Source organism: Crotalus tigris, unplaced genomic scaffold (assembly GCF_016545835.1).
Source record: "Crotalus tigris isolate CLP2741 ecotype Arizona unplaced genomic scaffold, ASM1654583v1 scf7180000020588.15403103151:6194809, whole genome shotgun sequence".
Classification (NCBI taxonomy): Eukaryota; Metazoa; Chordata; class Lepidosauria; order Squamata; family Viperidae; genus Crotalus; species Crotalus tigris.
Genome location: NW_024098092.1, coordinates 39,684 through 59,324, shown reverse-complemented (window position 1 = coordinate 59,324; position 19,641 = coordinate 39,684). Strand labels below are relative to the sequence as shown.

Genomic DNA, 19,641 nt, shown 5'->3' with positions numbered 1-19,641 from the left:
ACCTTTATGTATTTTGCTTCACCTGCCTGTAATAAATTCCTGGCTGGGGTCTGAGGATCCTTATTAGGGTAGTTCCAAGCTTCCAAGCCAGAAAAACCAGGGAAACTGAGTCAGAACCACATCAGGTTGTTATTATCAGGAGCAGCAGCTGTAAGGGTTTCTCCATGCTTCTGACCAGTTCTGGAAGCGAGGGAGAGAGAAGGAGAAAAGAAAGGAAGAAGGAAAGGAAGGATGAAGGGAATGAAAGGACGAGGAAGGCAGGAAAAGAAAGGAAAGAGAAAGTGGAAGAGAAAGAGACAGAAGGGAGAGAGGAAGGAAGGGTGAAGGGAAAGGAAAAGTAAGGAAGGGTGAGTGAAAGAAGAAAGGAGAAAGAAAGGAACGAAATGGGAAGAAAGGAAGGAAGGGAGAGAGAGGAAGGATGAAGGAAGGGTGAGGGAAAAGAAGGAATGAAGGAAAGGAGAGCAAGAAAGGATGAAGGGAAAGAAAGGAAAGTAAAAGGAAGAAAGGGAAAGAGAAAAAAGAAGGGAGGATGAGGAAGAAGGGAAGGATGGAAGGGAGGAAAAGGAAGGAAAGAGTGGAAGAAAAGAGAAGGGAGAGGGCAAAGAAAGGAAGACAAAGAGGAAAGAAGGCAGAGAGAAGAAGAAAGGATGAAGGAAGAGAAAGGAAAAGAAGAAGGCCCGAAGGGAAGAAAACAAAGGAGATCAAGGAAGGATGAAGGGGAAGAAAGGAAAGTAAAAGGAGGAAAGGGAGAGAGAGAAAAGAAGGGAGGATGAAGGGAGGACGAGGAAGAAAGAGAGGAAGGAAGGAGAAAGTGGAAGGAAAGAGTCAGCAGGGAGAGAGGAAGGGTGAAGGGAAAGAAAGAAAGAGGAAGAGTGAAAGAAAGGGGGAGAGAGAAAAAAGAAAGATGGAAAAAGATAGGAAAGTAAGGGGAAGGAAAGGATGGGGGAAAGGACAAGAACAAAGACAGAGGGAAAGGAAGAGAACGGAGGAGAGAGGAAGGAAGGATGGAGGGAAAGAAAGGAAAGGAAGAGGGAGATGGAGGAAGAAAGGAGAGAGGAAGGAAGGAAGGAACAGAGGGAAGGCAAGGGAAAGTGGGGCACACAGACACTTCTCCCATCCTCTGCTGGTGACGTGGGGCTGACACTCGTCTGGGTCTCTGCAGCTGCCCCCCCCCTCCTCCTCCTCCTCGCTCAGCTGGCCGAAGGGCTTCTGGGGCCAGTGGGAGAGGCCCGGCTACCATTGGATGCTCCGGCAACCCATGGCCAGGCTGCGAGTGACGGAGCGCGCAGGGGGGGGGGTGGGCAGCGGAGGAGGGCTCCGTCCTGGCTCCCCTCCCCTCCTCGGCCGGGAGCAACGGGCGAGGAGGGCCCACTGGAGCAGCTCCACCGAGGAGGAAGCCCAGATCCTGCCCTGTCCCAGCCATGGAGGCACCTCTGTGCAGCACAAGAGGGGAGACTTAACAGGCAGCCCCTCTGCAAACCCCCCCACCCCCAGAGGAGACGAAGGAGGGGGCTGGATTTGAAGCCCACATCATGCAGCTCGGCCTCGCCAGGCCACGCTAGCCTCCCCACAAAGACGGGGGTCCAAGCCGTGGGGTAAGTGGACGGCTCCCTAGAGCTCCCTTGGCAGTGCCAGGGCAGAGGGCATCTTTCTGGGCAAGCCCTGGCACTCAACATTTCTGCCCTTCTCTTTCCTGCCACCCCATTTACTTTGCTGTTTTGTTTTTTTTTTTCTCCTTCTTAAACCTCCACTGGGGGGAAAAATATCTTAACTTTCCACGCTTGGGCAGAACCTTCTAATAACCCCCCCCCCCCCCGTTTTTTTAGAATCAAAAAGCTCGATCTAGACAGAGCCCACTTCATAACGCCAGTTTGGCAGAGGGCGGCGAGGTCAACACGGCGCAAAGTGTCCTAAATGCCAGGCAAGACACAAGAGAACTTTCTGAGATCAGCATAAACGAGGGAACGATTTATATATATAACCACCCTGTGTATGTGTGTCAATAAACCCCATCTTGGAATTGAGTGGGAACGAACGACGGACTAAAGCTTGCATCCGTTTACCAGGTTGGGGGGGTGGCCCAGGGGTGCCCATGGCGAGGACTTCCCACCGGATGGATAGCCTCAAGAGAGCCCAAACTAGTTCCTTGTCCTCGCCTCTTCGGTAAAGGAGAAATGTGCCCCCTTTAGCACCCGCAAAATATTCCTTCTTCTCTTCACTTCTAGAGCCCCCCCCCAAAAAATGTAGAGACAGAGTCTGCATTTAAATTCACCAAGAATTACGGGTTGTCCTTAACTTACGACAGCAATGGAGCCCAAATTTTCTGTTGCTAAGTGAGACACTTGTGAAGTGAGCTTTGACCGATTTTATAATCTTTCTTGCCACCTTTAAGAGAATCTCTGCAGGTGATAAGTTAGTAAATGAATCTAGCTTTCCCTGTTGACTTTGCTTGTCCAAAGGTCGCAAAAGGGACACAGCTGAGGTCATAAATTCAAGTTCTCAGGTTTGATCACGTGACCACGGAGATGCTACAACGGTCGTAACTGTGAAAAACGGTCATAAGCCACTTTTTTCCAGTTGCCGCTGTAACTTTGAATGGTCATTAAAAGTTGAGGACTTATCTGTATAATGAATGGCCATCCCCGTGTGCCAGATCAGCATAACAGAAGCGACTGCAAAGCTAGTTAACCGTCATTATTTTACTTCCAAGACAGACTAGATAGGACTCAGAAGATCAAACTTCACTTTTAGGGTGGAGATTTATTGTAGAATTAGCGTTCAGCTAAATGAATCCATTTGAATTAAGTTTTGGGCGCCTAGGGGGAGAATGTACAAGTATAAAAAGGAAATAATAATAATAATAATAATATACTATTGGTAGTACCAATAGTAATAGGTGCCTTGGGTGCAATCCCAAAGCAACTGGAGCACCACTTGAACACCGTCATCGGCATTGACAAATTCGCCATTAGTCAATTGCAAAAGGCGGCCTTACTAGGAACTGCTTCCATCCTGCAACAAGATCTATAATAACATCAAACATCCACATCTGCCTATCCCAGGTCCTTGGGAAGGACTCAATAGGTAGACAAAAATGCCAAATCCAGTCTGAACATCTGGCTGATTGTGCCATGATCAATAATAATAATAATAATAATAATAATAATAATAATAATAAAGTTGGAAGGGACATTGGAGGTCATCTAATCATCTGCTCAGGCAGAAACCCTATACCACCTTGAGGGATGTTCCTCCAGATTTCCATAAATATCTCTGCATGCATGCTTTTGATTCTACAGTCATTACAGGAAGGTAATCCTACACACGTTTCCCTGTATGTATTCTCTTTATACATTTATTGTTAAATATAACATCCAATTGATAGGATAAGAGTAGAATCAAAAGCATAGCGGTGCTAAGAAAAAAAAGCAGGAGAAAAAAAAAATAGAATAACGAACATGGAGTAACAGGGGCTGCCCCAAAGAAGAGGGAGTCAAGCTATTTTCCAAAGCGCCTGAAGGAAGGACAAGAAACAACGGATGGAAACTCATCAAGGAGAGAAGCAACCTGGAACTAAGGAGGAATTTCCTGAGAGTTAGAACAATTAACCAGTGGAACAGCCTGCCTCCAGAAGCTGTGAATGCTCCAACGCTGGAAGTTTTTAAGAACAGACTGTATAGCCCTTTGTCCGAAATGGTATAGGGTTTCCTGCCTGAGCAGGGGGTTGGACTAGATGACCTCCAAGGTCTCTTCCAATATTATTATTATTATTATTATCATCATCATCATTAAAAAATAAAAGTAGATCCATTAAATGCTAATATAGAAGCTGCTCAGTCCTTTAATGAATTATTAAATCTAAACATATAAAGAGCCGTCTTTCTCAACTTTGGCCATTTTAAGAGGTGTGGACTTTAACTCCCAGAATTCCTCAGCCAGGGGGATTCTGGGAGTTGAAATCCACCGACCTCTTAAAGTGTGGTTAAACAGTGATATAAAGCAGCTATTCATCCGTCGTTTCCTTCTGTTATATGTTATTTTGATGCAATGATGTTTATATAACATGCTTAAATTTTAAATAGTCTGTTTCTGTGAAGCGTCTTAAGAGTATTGAAGGTTTATTTCTGAACACATCTGTAAGGATTCTTTCACTGGCCAATGGTGGAAATGTCTTAAATAATGAATAATTGCCAATGCTTCTTCACTGGGTATGATGGTGCAGACTATGGTTTAGCATGGTGTGAACGAACATAAGCGCCACATAAGTGTACAATCCAGGTCAAGTGTGAAAAATGCCACTCCTGTTTAATAACAACATCCTACGGGCTCTAGCCCAGCAGCTGCAGTTAATACTAACAATATTAACAAATAATGTTAATAGTTAATCGCATTTAAAACATTAAACCAGTGCATTCAAACACCAGGATGCATGGCTTACTTAAGTCTGAACACAGGTAGTCCTATCCTTACCACAAATGAGCCCATAATTTCTGTTGGCTAAGCGAGACGTCTGTTAAGTGAATTTTGCCCCATTTTACAACCTTTCTCGCCACAGTCGTTAAGCGAATCACTTCTTTGTCGAGTTAGTAACCCGGTTGTTAAGTGGGTCTGGCTTCCCCCACTGACTTTGCTTCTCCAAAGGTCGCCAAAGGGGATCGTATCACCCCGGGACACTGCGACCGTCATAAATACAGTTGCCGAGCGTCTGAATTTTGATCACGTGACCCTGAGGACGCTGCGACGGTCGTAAGTGTGAAAAACAGTCACATGTTGCTTTTTTCAGTGCCGTTGTAACTTCAAACGGTCACTAAATGAAGTGTTGTGTGTCCAGGACTAGCTGAAAGCCACAGATACATAGTTGACTCATTGCATTTATCAATTATATCTCCCCCACCACAAGAGAAAACAGATTTATCGGTTTAAGGAAGGGGTAGGCAACCTTGGCTCTTTTATGACTCGTGGACTTCAACTCCCAGAATTCCTGAGCCAGCCTGGCTCAGCTTGGAAACCTCTCCCTTTCCCCTCAGCATGGCTGGCTGAGGAATTCTGGGAGTTGAAGTCCACCAGTCCTAAAAGAGCCACGTTTGAAGACCCCTCAGTTAGAGGAACACATGAAAGCATAATTAATGTTAATTAATGTAGTCTTTATTAGTTTAGAGCAGGGGTAGGCAACCTTGGCTCTTTTATGACTGATGGACTTCAACTCCCAGAATTCCTCAGCCAGCATGGGGGAACTATGGCCCCCTTTGTGACTCGTGGACTTCAACTCCCAGAATTCCTGAGCCAGCCATGCTGAGGAGACAGGGAGAGGTTTCCAAGCTGAGCCATGCTGGCTCAGGAATTCTGGGAGTTGAAGTCCACGAGTCATAAAAGAGTCAAGGTTGCCTACCCCTGGTCTAAGGAGAGTTGAGCGAAACAGGATATAATTCCAAATTCCGCTTGGTTTCCTAGGACGAAAAAAGAAAAATTCCCCAGACTGTTTTGGAAATTTATTCATATGCAATCCATTCTTTTCAGCGTTATAATCTAAGGAAAGAGCACAAGAGGAAAGAGCATTGGGAAGCAGAAGGGGAAAAAGCAGGAAACTTCGGCATCCATAAAACCCGCAACCAGTTTGGGTGGTTACAGAAAAAAACAAAATATTTTTTTCTTGGCCCTAGGACAGCCTCCTGTATTCTCAGTTGGGTTAATTGCCCTTTTATCGGAGTTTACAAATTGCAACTGGCGCTCCAAAGTACAAAAAAATTAGGAATTTCCCTCATGTAGTGTCAAAACTCTTCTTTAGGGTGTCTCTAGAGAAAATAAGGAGTTTCATGAATTTATTTTCAGGATCTGAAAGGACGCCGGGATTTGTAACACAGACCTTCCCAAAGGGTGGCCAGCCCCAAATCCGGTGGGCGTTGAACAATTTTGAGGGGGCTTTTCAGGAGCTGAGTGGTTGGACCCCCACAGCAAAGCAGAAGCTGGTTTATTTGTCTCATCCACAAAAGCAATTTGTAATTACAGTACACACCTTCCAGCCCTCTTATCTCTGGTTAGTTTTTTTCCCCCACCCAGTTGGGTGGATGATGAACTGGGATGGACGATTGTGAAATTTTGGACTCTGCTCTCCATTAAAACACACACACCTACACACACACAAACACACTCACCACAATTTGCTGCAAGCAAAGGTTGACTCTGCACATTCTTGGCTGCCAAAATGTTTTGTGTTGTTTTTTTCCCTGATTCTCTTTTGGGTGTGATCAGGCGTTTTCTTGTGACCACACTGAATTAAAAGGGAGGCGGAAAGTGTTTTGAGTAACTTTCCCGGCTGGGCTGGACTACACCCTCCCTCATCCCCAACCTGTGGCCGGGTGCCAGATGCGAAACTTTGGGGAAAGGCCCAGAGATTGAATTTCTCCTTCTTGCCAGGCCAAATGACCTCAAGCATCGTTTTTGCAAATTTGGACACTTTTAAGTCGCATTTGGATAAAATGCCCAATTTAAAACGAACGTAGTTAGTGAGTGCAGGTGCGGTGCTTGTTTCTCTGACTAGCCAGGAGGGGTGAGGTTGTGTGAAGGCAGTCACGAAGCCCTCGTGCCACCCAAACTGGGCACCTCCAAAACTGTGTCTCAGCGGGCAGATGTCGGGAAGCCTTTTTAGTCTAACAAGTGCCTAGTGGGTGCCAACCGATCCATCTTCCCCGCAGCTAGCCCGGTTTCTCCCTTTTTCTAACTGCCATCTGGTTCCTGCAATGGGAGAAAACAGGCTAATTTACCCGCCATCTGCCAAGCATATTGTGGTTGGAGAGCTAATTGGGTAATCCTACGTTACCCATGTTTGCTGGTTCTTTTGTCACTTTAGGGCAAAGACGTTAGCAAACACTGCGGAATCTGGCAAAAGAGAAGCTAAACATGTTTTTTCAGCTTGTCGGCTTGCGACATAGGTTGGCCCTGGCAGTGGCACCTCTCCTCTGCCACGCCCAGCGTTGGCACGGAAAGGTGGATCGTCGGGCAGGGCGATGCCTGCCCCCAAACTGCAAAGCTGGTGCTAAGTTTCCTTCGTGCGCTTTGCTTGAACGCCCTCGAGAGGTTTCAAGCCCGGTTAACGTCTGAACTGGCACCTTTCCATCGCCGTCTCATTCACCAGCACGTGGTGGAGGGGCCTCAGCGAGGACTAGAGTGATGATTAGCCAGCTTCACCCCCTTCTCTGCAACTGGAATAATCGGACGAGTGAACTTTATTCAGAGGTCCTCAAATTAAATTAAAACATGTCATTTTATTCTTCGGTCTTTTGAGCAAAACCGGTGCAAACTGGACACCTATTATAATTTTGGACTGGGTTTTTCTCCTTCCTTCTTCTGAACAAGGAAGTCTAAGGATGTTAAAGGACTGAGTGGATGTAGGCATGCATTTCCCCGGGCAGAAAATTTGAAAAGTAAAATGTTACCTTCGCAAGCACGGGAAAAAGTCATGCGCAGATGCCATATCTGCTTTTTTTAGCTAATTCCTGCATGGATTGCACACTGCCCCCGACTCGCAAGTCGTATATGCCCACTGCAAATTATTTTCCAGAGAAGAGAAGCTTTAAAAATAAGGACAAGGATTGAGGGAAAACCTTTTTTTTTTTTAGAAGAGCAAAAATCCCTGCTGAACAGATGTAATTTCGTTTTCTCCTTAGGGAACCGGCTGGGGAAGGAACGAGGACAGAAACCCCAGGAAAGTGTGGGAGACAGAGAGAGAGAGAGATGACCTCTTCCCAGCCCCCCAAAAGGGCATCACTAGGTACCCATCACCTGCAAAGCAGCGGGTTGCGTTTCTGCAAAAAAATCAGACGCTAAAGAGGCCCCCAGGAGATCCGCAGCGATGTAAAATATCTGTTTCCACCTGTATCCACAGTTGCAGGGAGTTCAGCTTGCGTACAAACGGAGAACAAGTAGCTAGTCCTCATTGTCGCCGGAACATAAAATGACCATAGAGGGTGCATTTTTCTTCTTAACAGGTAGTCTCCGATTTACAACCATCTTTGAGCCCAGTCATAAAGTGTGACACCACTTAACCATACATTTTTTTTTTGTGGTGGACATTAAGCGAAACTGGAGGTCGTTAAGCAAATGCATTATTCGCTGTGGGCCATTTTTTTTTTTTACAGAAAAGTATACCTCCGCTTCCTGTGATCGTAAAATGGATCTGTCGTAACTCGGAACAGTCACCAAGCAAGTCCTCAAGTTACGACGGCAATTGAGCCCAAAATTTATGTTGTTAAGTGAGACACTCGTTCAGTGAGTTTTGCCCCATTTTACGACTTTCCTTGTTAAGGGAATCATTGCATTTGTTAAGTTAGTCACATGGTCGTTAAATGAATCGGGTTCCTCCCCCCCATTGACTTTGCTTGTCAGGCGGTCGCAAAAGGGATGCCGTGACACTGCGACCGTCATAAGTACGAACCAGCGTCTGAATTTGGATCACGTGACCACGGGGATGCTGCCATGGCTGTAAGTGTGAAAAACGTCCGTAAGCCACTTCAGCGCCGTTGTAACTTTGAACGGTCGCTAAATGAAACGTCGCAAGTCGAGGACTACCTGAACATGCGGTTCCCATTGGAGGGGGCTAAAAAAACTCTCCCACCTTTGCATTCCCGCAGCTTAAACTTAAGCCTTGCTGTGATCTTCTGTGCTTTAGACGTATTTTAAAAATTTGCTTTTCTCCGTGGTCTGGCTTACTTGCTCAAGTCGTTCGCAATGTTTTCCCACTCCAGCTTTAATCCCTGGTCTTTGGGCAGCTGGAGCTGGTCTAAATCGGGCGCCAGACGAAACCAAACTCCGCGCAGGGACGGTTCACTCCGAGCTGAGCTAGAGAAAAGGAGACAAGAAGGGGGGGGGGTAACCCCGCATATTTGAAAGAAATACATGTTTTTTGCAGCTATCAACTTTTAAATCTCTTGTCCTTTTAGAACCGGACCCACCAACCCCACCTGTAAATAAGTAATTAAAACACCAATCTGATTGAAATTCATAAAGCCACCTAGCCCTAACCTTATTGGAGATTCTATTTCTTTCTCTTTTTAGCACCCCCAAATTTATTTCTTTATTGGGATTCACAACTCCCAGCATGAACAGTCTTGGAGAAAGGCAGGCGGGCCCGCTCAAACAAAAATGCGCGTTTAGAAGAAAATGTATATAGGTAGTTCTCGACTTAACGACCGATTGTTTAGCGACCGATCGAAGCTATAAACAGCACTGACAAAAGCAGCCTAACAAGCTGTCCTTGTACCTATGATCGTCACATCTTCCCCCTGGTCACGTGATCAAAATTCAGGCAACTGGCATGTACTTAACGACAGTTGCACCTTCCCAAGGTCACGCGATCTCCATTTGTGACCTTCACAGCTGACTTTTGATGAGAAGAGTCAATGGGGGGGAGAAGCCTGATTTGCATAATTGCAGTTGCAAAAAAAAAGGTCATAAAATCGGCCGCAATTCATTTAACAGCCGCTTTGCTGGTTCCAACTAGTCGTAAGTAGAGGACCGCCTGTATAAAGCAGGTTAAGAAACGGATTAGCAAAGGGACAGAAGGCTGTTGAACTGAGCAGCATTCATTCACGTTACAAGTTGGGCTCCAGAGGAACGTGCAGCCAGGAAACCGTAGGTCTGGATTCGCTTCGTTCTCCAATCTTTAAAAAAACGGACGGAAGAGAGTTTAATGAGGACTAGCGCCTTTTCTGCTCGAATTTACGACATTTCCTCTCTCTGTGCAGGGAGCGAGGGGGACGGGGAAGATGCCGGAGAAGCCTTTGAATTTGAAGACAGCGAAGAGGATGACGCCACCCGCCTTGTGGTGAGCAATGCCAGGACGGAGCTGGGCATCAAGGGGGCACTGCAGGACCCTCCCCCCAGGCGAAGGTCCAGCATCAGTGATGACTTGGAGCCATTGGGCCAGTGGGATGCAGAGGAGGCACTCCTGGAGGATCGGGTCCCTTTGACCACCTCCGATTCCAGCATCCACCTTGGTAAGGGCAGGCCGGCGGGAGGCAAGCGTCCGGACCTCGTTCGGCGACAAATCAGCTTTTATTTAGCAATTTAACCCATTTATACAGCCATCTCAAGGGCACAACTTGTTTCTTTTTGCTTCTCTTCAAACTTGGCCCTTTTATGACTTGTGGACTTCAACTCCCAGAATTCCTCAGCTAGCATGTCTGGCTGAGGAATTCTGGGAGTTGAAGTCCACAAGTCATAAAAGGGCCAAGTTGGAAGACCCCTAGGCTTTTGCTTTTTTTTAAAAAAAATCTTATTGTTCCCAGTGCCCTTCAACTGCCTGTTTTGAAATAGCCTACTTCAATGTTTCTCAACCTTGGCAACTTTTAGACCTATGGACTTCAACTCCCAGAATTCCCCAGCCAGCACAAGTGACTGGGGAATTGAAGTCCAGACATCTTTAAAGACATCAGGGTTGAGAAACAGTGGTTTACTCTGTTTTTTCCCCCCTCTTAAGCTTATTCCTTTTCATCTGCCTTCTATTCCTTGCCTCTCCTTTAATTCACTTTTAAAATCATTTTTTTTGGCCTTGATTCTGTATATACTTACCTGGGAAGAAAACCCAACAAACACAATAGTGCTTACTTGGGTGTAGGCAAGCACAGCCTTGCAGATTAGTAGGGGGTCATTGCGTCTTCCTGCCCACAGATTCTGTTTAGGACCCTCTTCCTATTAATATTACATTGTTAAATGTTAAATATGTGGGACTGATTGGGGTAAACTGCAGGGTTGACACCGAAATATAATTTTATCATATTTTATCTATATCTTAAATTATTGTATTCTATTCCCGTTTCATTTTAGACTGTAATTTATCCCAATTTCATTTTATTATACTCCAATTTCAATTTTAAATTGTATTTTATCTAATTCCATTTTAAATTGCTTTTATCAAATTTTAGTACTAATTTGTTTCTGGAACTTTGCACTTTGATATGGCCCAAGGGCTAATCAATCAATCAATCAATCAATCAATCAATAAAAATATGATTAGGGTTGGTGGCAGAGTCAGCCAGATGTTTTGACCAGATTTGGCATTTTTATCCACTTATCCAGTCCTTCCCAAGGACCTGGGATAGGCAGATGTTGGTGGTTTAATAATATTAAAAGTGTGGTCATAGGATGTAAGCTTTTCCAAATTAAGCTGCCTCTTGCAGTTGACCGCTGGGGATGTTGTCAATGCCGAATGCATTAAAAGTGGTGCTCCAGATGTTTTGGAATCTTATTATAATATTAACCAAGACTTTCAAACATCACCTGATTTTAAATCACCATATGTCCCACATAGAATGCAGTTCCATAATGTTTTAAAAATTAGTGCAATACAGATATTCCTTGACTTGGCAACAGTTTGTTTAGTGACCATTTGAAGTTACGACAGCATTGTAAAAGTTGACTTATGACCATTTTTCACACAACCGTTGCAGCCTCCCTGTGGTCACGTGATCAAAATTCAGCCGCTTAGCAACTGACTCATATTTATGATGGTTGCAGTGTGCTGGAGTTACCTTTTGGTCATAAGTTTGAGGACTGCCTGTATGACAGGGCACCTTCTTAGCTGACCAACCCAGGAAATGCAGCCAGATTCACAATCACACCTTTTCCCAGAAACCGACAAATAGAAAGACTAAAATGCAGAGAAGGCTGTTCGTTCTTCACTCCGGCATGCGTCTCAGTTTACCGACTGATGGGAGTTATTTTCTCTTTTGAACAGATTGCCGAGATCCGCAGTCCCAGGCTGAGTAAGTGACTCCTTGTACTTACACTTTAAGAAAAAAAAAAAAACAGAATAAGGAAATTGATGCCTGTTGGCTGGAGAAGTAAATTCTGCCTTCTTTTTCCTACCTTGGTTAATCACCGGGTGTGTGGAGGTTACACAAAGTTTCTGAACAGGTGTGGCCTTGTGGCAACTGTCCTCTTACTGTAACTGGGGGTGGGGAGAGTTAAGCCTGGCAGGGTCTCTATAGTTGCTCCTACAGAGGTTAGCAGACATTTCTTGTTTTATGGATCCAGCAGCTGGAGTCAATCATGCTAACATCCTCCCTTCCTTGCCCAGACTGGATTCTTAAGTTTTTCTTTCTCGTGGCAATAATTTTTGGAAACCAGATCCGGAGATCTCTGGGCCTTCCTGGCAGAGATTGGCCTGGCGGTTTAATTTACGGTGTTTGAACAGGGTGTTTCTCTCCAGGTAAGAGAGGACAGATATATAGGTTGCTTTCCTTCGCTAAGGAAACGGCCCACGTGGTTGAGAGTGGCTTCTGAAATGCAAATAAAAGCAGAGCAATCAAACTCCCAATTTACCTGGCAGGTTTTTTATTTGGGGTGAAGTGCTCGCCTGTGTGTAGCCGGTGAAAAAATATCGACTGGTATGTTTGATTACCTATAGTAGAATCAGTTGCTGACTTCTCTCCCCCCCCCCCCCCCAAAAAAATATAGGGCAAGTATTTTAAGCCACAGGCAAAATAAAGGGGAGAGTAATGTGTTTTATTGGTTTTTGTAGCTGGCTTAGCTAATCAGTTTATTTGGTTTGCTAAAATAAAACTTGCAAGTTGTATTAAAAGAGTCCCATTCTTTGGCAAAAAGTAAAAAAAAAATGCTTTTCCTGGCATTCAAAGCTCTTTCTTTCTTTCTTTCTTTCTTTCTTTCTTTCTTTCTTTCTTTCTTTCTTTCTTTCTTTCTCCCCCTCTGTTTCTTTTTCTTTCTCTCTTTTTCTCTCTCTGCTTTCTCTTTCTCTCTTCTTTCTCTCTCCTTTCTTTCTCTCTCTCTCCTTTCTCTCTTCTTTCTCCTTCCTTTCTCTTTCTCTTAGTTTCTTCTTTTTCTCTCTTTTTTCTCTCTCCTTTCTCTCTCTTTCTCTCTTCTTTCTCTCTCCTTTCTCTCTCTTTCTTCTTTCTCTCTCCTTTCTCTCTTCTTTCTCCTTCCTTTCTCTTTCTCTCAGTTTCTTTCTTCTTTGTTTCTCTCTCTCTTTCTTTTTCTCTCTCGCTCTCTCTTCTCTCTCTCTTCCCTCTCTTTCTCCTTTCTCTCTCTCTCTCTCTCTTTCTTCTTTCTCTCTCTCTCCCCCCCCTCTTTCTCCTCTCTTTCTCTTTCTCCTTTGACACTCTATGCTCTGTCTAAAACTAGCAATGGCTAAAAACTGACTGATCAAATGAATGGCTTTGGATACGCTTCAGAGCTTGTGTGAATGCGGTTTCCCTGTTTTCAGTCTCCTAGGCACCCCAGTCTTGTTCCACAACTTTCCTGTTCGCTTGAGGAACTCAAGGCTCGCTTGCAAATATTTCCAAATTGAATCTCTGGGAGGATTTAAAAAGTAGCCATGACACATAAAAATACTTTTTGAAAAATGAGGAAGAGCCATATAGGGCTCTAAGGTGCATTTGGCTGTGTGTATATGTGTCTCCTTCGAGGTGTTTTGAAGGCCCCGTCCAGTCATGCAAGTTGCAGAAATGTGGTTAATCTGGTTAGGTTTATTTTCCTTTACCAGCAAAGCCAAATCAGTTTATTTTTGTGACCATCCTTGAATTTATGACTCTTACCAGCTCTAGCAAGGACCCTGATAAAGGTCATAGGGCATCTTTGCTCCCCTCTAACTGTGCCTGGATTTTTACAACAGCTTTTACTTCTTTCCCAAACCCAAAAGTCAAAAGAGAGTTGTGCATCTTCCTTCAGCCATAAGGTTTACAAATGCACACTAAGCCCATGTTTAACAAGCCGTGCTGTGCCACGTGTGAACTCCCTAGCTGAGTTTGCAAAGTAATTTCAAAATCGGCGTCTATATTAAGCCCCAAATTCAAACAAAGCTGGTTTGAGTTAAGATGTTGGCTTGCTTGTTTTATATAAACTCAATTTGCTTATGGTTCATAGTGCAAAGTAATGTCTTTGTGGGTTTTCTGCCTCTAGAAAATTAGCTATTGCTGTGGGCACGCCCCATAGAAGGGTCCCCCAAAGTTTTGAGGGAGCAGCCACGCCAAACCTGCTTTGGGAAACTTCTAGTCTTTAGGTTTTGACAATTGGCGTCTGTCCTGGCTAGCAGCAGTGGAATTAGGCCTTGGTTAGGAAAGTAGTGCAGATATTGAGAAGCACGTTCTGATACCTGGACATGGGGGTTTCCAGGACAGGGGAGGGGTCTTTGATGGGAAGGAAATTAAGGAAGGAAGCTTAATGAATCTACAATATTTGGATGGTTGCGAACGAGCAAAGCGTGAGGATGCTGAAAGCTCCATTCTGCCCCCCAGTGGCGGCAGGAAGGAAGAACACCAGTCTCAGTTTGGTGGCTGATTTTTGCAGTATATTTTTACGTGGATCTAGGTTTATTGCAACATGAGAATTTTTCCTTGTTGTTCAGCCATGTTTAACTTCTCTGCTCTTAAAATTTTTTTCTTTCGGCTTCTGGCCTGCGCAAGCGTTGTACAAAATTGAAGTGGGTCGATTTCGCTTTGAGTTAGTCCAGTCTAGAGGTGGCCGTGATAACAGATTAGGAAACTTTCCCTGGAGTTATAACAACAAGTGATATCCCCCCCCCGCTTTTTGCTGTTTCCTGCAACCATTTGGATTAATTCAGGAAAGGGACCCCGTTTGCCCTACCCCTGCCCTAGCCCAAGTGCCCCCCCCCCAAACCCTCATGGGCACTAACCCAGCCTACCAAAACTTCCTCCACCCCCCCATCTCAGCATCTTAATTTAGAAAAGAAAAAGTTGGGTGGGGGTTGTTAGCCTGCCAAGATTCCCTGCAAATAAACCCACAATCACCATCCCAGCTGACTCACAACATGCAGATTCCTTTGAATGGGCCCAGAATTGATTCTCTGTAAACACACACACACACACACACACACAAATCTCCCACTATCTATAATGCCTTTACTGTTTTTAAGCGCAGCTTCCAATTTTTTATTTTTTATTATTATTATTATCCCGAGCCTGCTTCCTGGTTCCCATAGATAAAGGAGTCCAGACCAGACGTAAAGGCTAACGAAATAAATAAATTTTTTAAAAAATTGCTTAGTTCATGCACGCTCTCCTTTCTTCCCACTTGCCACAGAGAGTGGCTTTTATTGGGATCAATTCCGGGCACTGTCCATTAAGGGAGCCAGCGATGGGAGGAAGCTGGCTTGAAAAAGAGCTCCATTTACAAGGATGCTGGGGGGGGGGGGAGAACAGGATTTTGTCTCCTCACAGCCCCCCCCCCCCAGTGCTCTGCAAAGAGAGGGAGGGGCCTTATGTATTGCTGCATAAGAGGAGGCTGATCAAGAGAAGCAAAATCTGAATATCCTTCCCCTGGAAGGCGGGATGCTTGCAAAGGACTTCTGCCAACTACTGGGTAGGTTTTCTGGAATTAATTTTTTTTTTCTAATGTTATCTCCTTTCTCTCTCAGAAATTTGGAGGTGTGTGTGTGTGTGTGTGTGTGTGTGTGTGTGTACCACAAAAGAGATACGAGGGTGCTCACAATCCATGGGAAACCACTAACACATAGATAGTGTGAGGCTGCGCTTAAAAACAGTAAAGGCATTATAGATCGTGGGAGATGTGTGTGTGTGTGTGTGTGTGTGTGTGTGTGTGTGTACCACAAAAGAGATAGGAGGGTGAGTAGGAGCATCACAACTCTGTGGGAAACCACTAACACATAGATAGTGTGAGGCTGCGCTTAAAAACAGTAAAGGCATTATAGATAGTGGGAGATTTGTGTGTGTGTGTGTGTGTGTGTGTGTTTACAGAGAATCAATTCTGGGCCCATTCAAAGGAATCTGCATGTTGTGAGTCAGCTGGGATGGTGATTGTGGGTTTATTTGCAGGGAATCTTGGCAGGCTAACAATCCCCCCCCCAACTTTTTCTTTTCTAAATTAAGATGCTGAGATGGGGGGAGGGAGGAAGTTTTGGTAGGCTGTGTTTGTGCCCATAAGGGTTTTTTGGGGGGGGGGGCACTTGGGCTGCCTCCAAACCTCCTTGATCCTAGGAGTGTGTTAAATGCTCCGTGACACTTTCCTGAGAGTAATTGTGGGCCGTGGTTTGCTTTGGGGAGGGGTCCTCAACAGGGCTTTCCCCCTTTCCCCCCATTGCCTGCTAATTAAACCATGCCCTCTGTAAGCTGGGAAGTTTGTGCAAAACGGTGCAGCTTTAACACCTGGGCAAGCATTTTTGCTCCTTCCTTTAACTGCTGCAATTTAAGAGTTTAATAAAACCTTGCAGCAGTTCCTGCTACAAAGGGAGAGACTTTATCCCAACGAAAAAACGGCTCCTTTTGCCATGCCTGATAGTTTGGGGGGCATGGATTTCTTCTTTAGGAATAGAATCAAGATCACGTGAAGGGTTAATACCACTTTACAAGGCCTTGGTAAGGCCACACTTGGAATGCTGCATCCAGTTTTGGTCACCACGATGTAAAAAAGATGTTGAGACTCTAGAAAGAGTACAGAGAAGAGCGACAAAGATGATCAGGGACTGGAGGCTAAAACATTGCTGGAATTGGGCATGTCCAGTTTAAGGAAGAGAAGGACCAAGGGTGACATGATAGCAGTGTTCTAGTATCTCAGGGGCTGCCCCAAAGAAGAGGAAGTCAAGCTATTCTCCAAAGTGCTTGAAGGCAGGACAAGAAGCAACGGATGGAGACTAATCAAGGAGAAAAGCAACCTAGAACTAAGGAGAAACTTCCTGACAGTTAGAACAATTAACCAGTAGAACAGCCTGCCTCCAGAAGCGTTGAATGCTTCAACACTGGAAGTTTTTAGGAAGAGACTGGACAGCCATTTGTCTGAAATGGTATAGGGTTTCCTGCCTGATCAGGGGGTTGGACTCGATGACCTCCAAGGTCCCTTCCAACATCCTCCTCCTCCTCCTCCTCCTCCTCATTATTATTATTATTATTATTATTATTAAAGGAAGATAACGAGATCCCTTACCAAGTGGATTCTAGCTGATTTTGGCACATGGCATTAGTTTACTTCCTTTGAGACACACCTGCCCAGATGCCATAAAAGGTTTTCAGGTCAGCAGAGTTCAAAAAAACCCACTTTGGCTGGAGGATAGAGAATTAGGATTCCCGTGAAAAAACATGGACGGTTTGAGCAGCTGCTGATCCGTGTTTGCCCGTCTTTAAGACACCATAATATGTTGCTTGCTTGGGGTTTGGGAAGAGAAGGGTTTATGGGTAATGAAAAAAAAGCACCTCTGGATCCTGCCCAGTTTTTTAAAACCATCTTCCTGTTTCAGATTGGCGGGCCCTGTGAGCAATGGAGATTTTTCTCAGACGGGGACACGAATCTACAGCTGGAAGCGAAGACATTCATCTCAAGGTAAGACCTGTCTTCTACTGATGGCTGAGTGTGGGACACATCGGATCACTCGCTCCAAGTTGCTCCCCATGCAGTTCCAGCAGGCCAAGTTTCTAGTCCTCATGGCGGTTTCGCAGTCGTTGGCTTCCATGTGGTCAGATTCAGCCTAGGTTCAGTTGCCCTCCCTACCTTGTGTCGTTCTCTATTCCAGGTGATCAGTTTACTTTCCCCTCTGCAGACGATGAAGTGATTTACGACGATGTTCCTTGCGAGAAATTGGATTTACAGCAGTGTGGTAGGCGCACACCCCACGCCTCTCTTTCCCACGTCTCCTCTTTGCTCAAGATCACACCGTTTTTCTTTCCCTGTTCCTTCACCATTCTTCCTTTCTTATCACAAATATTCTTTTACCGGTCTTGCTAAAATGGTCTTTGGCAAAGATTTCTTGCAAAAAAATTCAGCAAAATCAGGAGACAGACAGACAGACAGACAGACAGACAAAGAGAAAGAAAAAGAGAGAGAAAGAGAAAGAAGAGAGAGAGAGAGAGAAAGGAGAGAGAGAAAGTGAGAGAGAGAGAGAGATGATAAATGAAAAAAAAGGAGAGGAACCAGTGCATAATTCTGGATAAATAAATCCATGGTGTTGAGCTTATTTATCTACCCGCTCTTATTAGAATGCAACCCCATTTTTTTTTTATGAATTGAAGTATATATTCAGTTTTTTAAAAATTTACTTCCGAATCTTAGATGAATTTTCTCCGCCAGGACTTCCCTTACAGGTTGAATAGTGGTCTGTGATTTCCCAATTTCTTTTCCATCTGTGAACAGATGTCAAAAACCACACTCCAAACATGCTCAGAAGACTTTTATCTGCCCTCCTGCAGTCTGATCATTCTTAATGCAAAAGTGCTTCTACTTTATTTATTTAAAACTTTTGATAGTTTATAAGGTGGCATGTAGCCATGCTCAGCTGAAGCAAGGAGATTATTTGTTGTTCATTTTCTCCTTTCTCTGCTAATCCATCCATGGCTAAACACCAGTTCCTTATACTTCATTTTGTTTTGTGTGTTTTTCCCCCATGCAATTAATCCATTTTTATAGAAGCCAGAGGAATTTTCTTGCCAAATCCCAATGCTTTTTCTACAATTCCTTAACATTTTCAGACCTAATTTGCAACATTTCTCTTTTAGCCATAAAAGAAAACGAATAAAAATCAATTTTTACGCTAGCTGGTCTGGCCTGGATTGGCAAAAACCCTATTGGGCTTTTCAAGAGTGTGCTTATCATTAGAAGATTTCTATTTTGAAATTCCCGTTTTTATTTTTCCCGCTTAGCATAGCGAGAGGGATGTTTAATGTTGCTTTTGCCCCTTTGGGAAACAGTTAATGGTGCCATATTTAATTTCTTCCTTCCTTGTTAGTCATTACTACAGAATATAAGCATTTGCGGGCTTATGAATTTCTCCTCTTGTTTTAAATAAAAACTTTCAGCTTAGTCTAGGAAGAAATTGACCGAGTATCACTTAGGAAGATTAATAATAATAGTAATAATAATAATAATAATAATATGGCAAAGGCAAGCAAGGGTAGTACCAATAGTAATAGGCTCCTTGGGTGCAATCCCAAAACAACTGGAGCATCACTTGAACACCATCATCAGCATTGACAAATTCGCCATTAGTCAATTGCAAAAGGCGGCCTTACTAGGAACTGCTTCCATCCTGCGACGAGATCTGTAATACCATCAAACATCCACATCTGCCTATCCCAGGTCCTTGGGAAGGACTTGATAGTTAGACAAAAATGCCAAATCCAGTCTGAACATCTGGCTGACTGTGCGATGATCAATAATAATAATAATAATAATAACAATAATAATAATATGGCAAAGGCAAGCAAGGGCAGTACCAATAGTCATAGGCACCTTGGGTGCAATCCCAAAACAACTGGAGCACCATTTGAACACCATCATCAGCATTGACAAATTCGCCATTAGTCAATTGCAAAAGGCGGCCTTACTAGGAACTGCTTCCATCCTGCGACAAGATCTGTCATACCATCAAACATCCACATCTGCCTATCCCAGGTCCTTGGAAAGGACTCAATAGGTAGACAAAAATGCCAAATCCAGTCTGAACATCTGGCTGACTGTGCAATGATCAACAATAATAATAATAATAATAATAATAATAATAATAGTTGGAAGGGATCTTGGACGTCATCTAGTCCAACCCCCTGCTCAGGCAGGAAACCCTATACCATTTCAGACAAATGGCTGTCCAATCTCTTTTTAAAAACTTCCAGTGTTGGAGCAGTCACAATTTCTGGGGGCAGGTAGTTCCACTGGTTAATTGTTCTAACT

The 19,641-nt window shown here is 44.3% G+C and overlaps 1 protein-coding gene across 1 annotated transcript in view; it reads left to right on the top strand.

The window, feature by feature from the left end:
- Nucleotides 1-976: 976 nt before the first annotated feature.
- ARHGEF10L (Rho guanine nucleotide exchange factor 10 like) overlaps nucleotides 977-19,641 on the top strand; it is a gene marked incomplete at its 3' end in the record, with an annotated part of 57,954 nt that continues 39,289 nt past the window's right edge. The window contains exons 1-8 of the mRNA XM_039367397.1: nucleotides 977-1,595; nucleotides 1,827-1,921; nucleotides 5,830-6,034; nucleotides 7,665-7,768; nucleotides 9,741-9,992; nucleotides 11,732-11,759; nucleotides 17,219-17,301; nucleotides 17,492-17,575. Of these exons, the coding sequence (XP_039223331.1) occupies nucleotides 1,915-1,921; nucleotides 5,830-6,034; nucleotides 7,665-7,768; nucleotides 9,741-9,992; nucleotides 11,732-11,759; nucleotides 17,219-17,301; nucleotides 17,492-17,575 (763 nt within the window). The remainder of the gene's footprint in view (nucleotides 1,596-1,826; nucleotides 1,922-5,829; nucleotides 6,035-7,664; nucleotides 7,769-9,740; nucleotides 9,993-11,731; nucleotides 11,760-17,218; nucleotides 17,302-17,491; nucleotides 17,576-19,641) is intronic.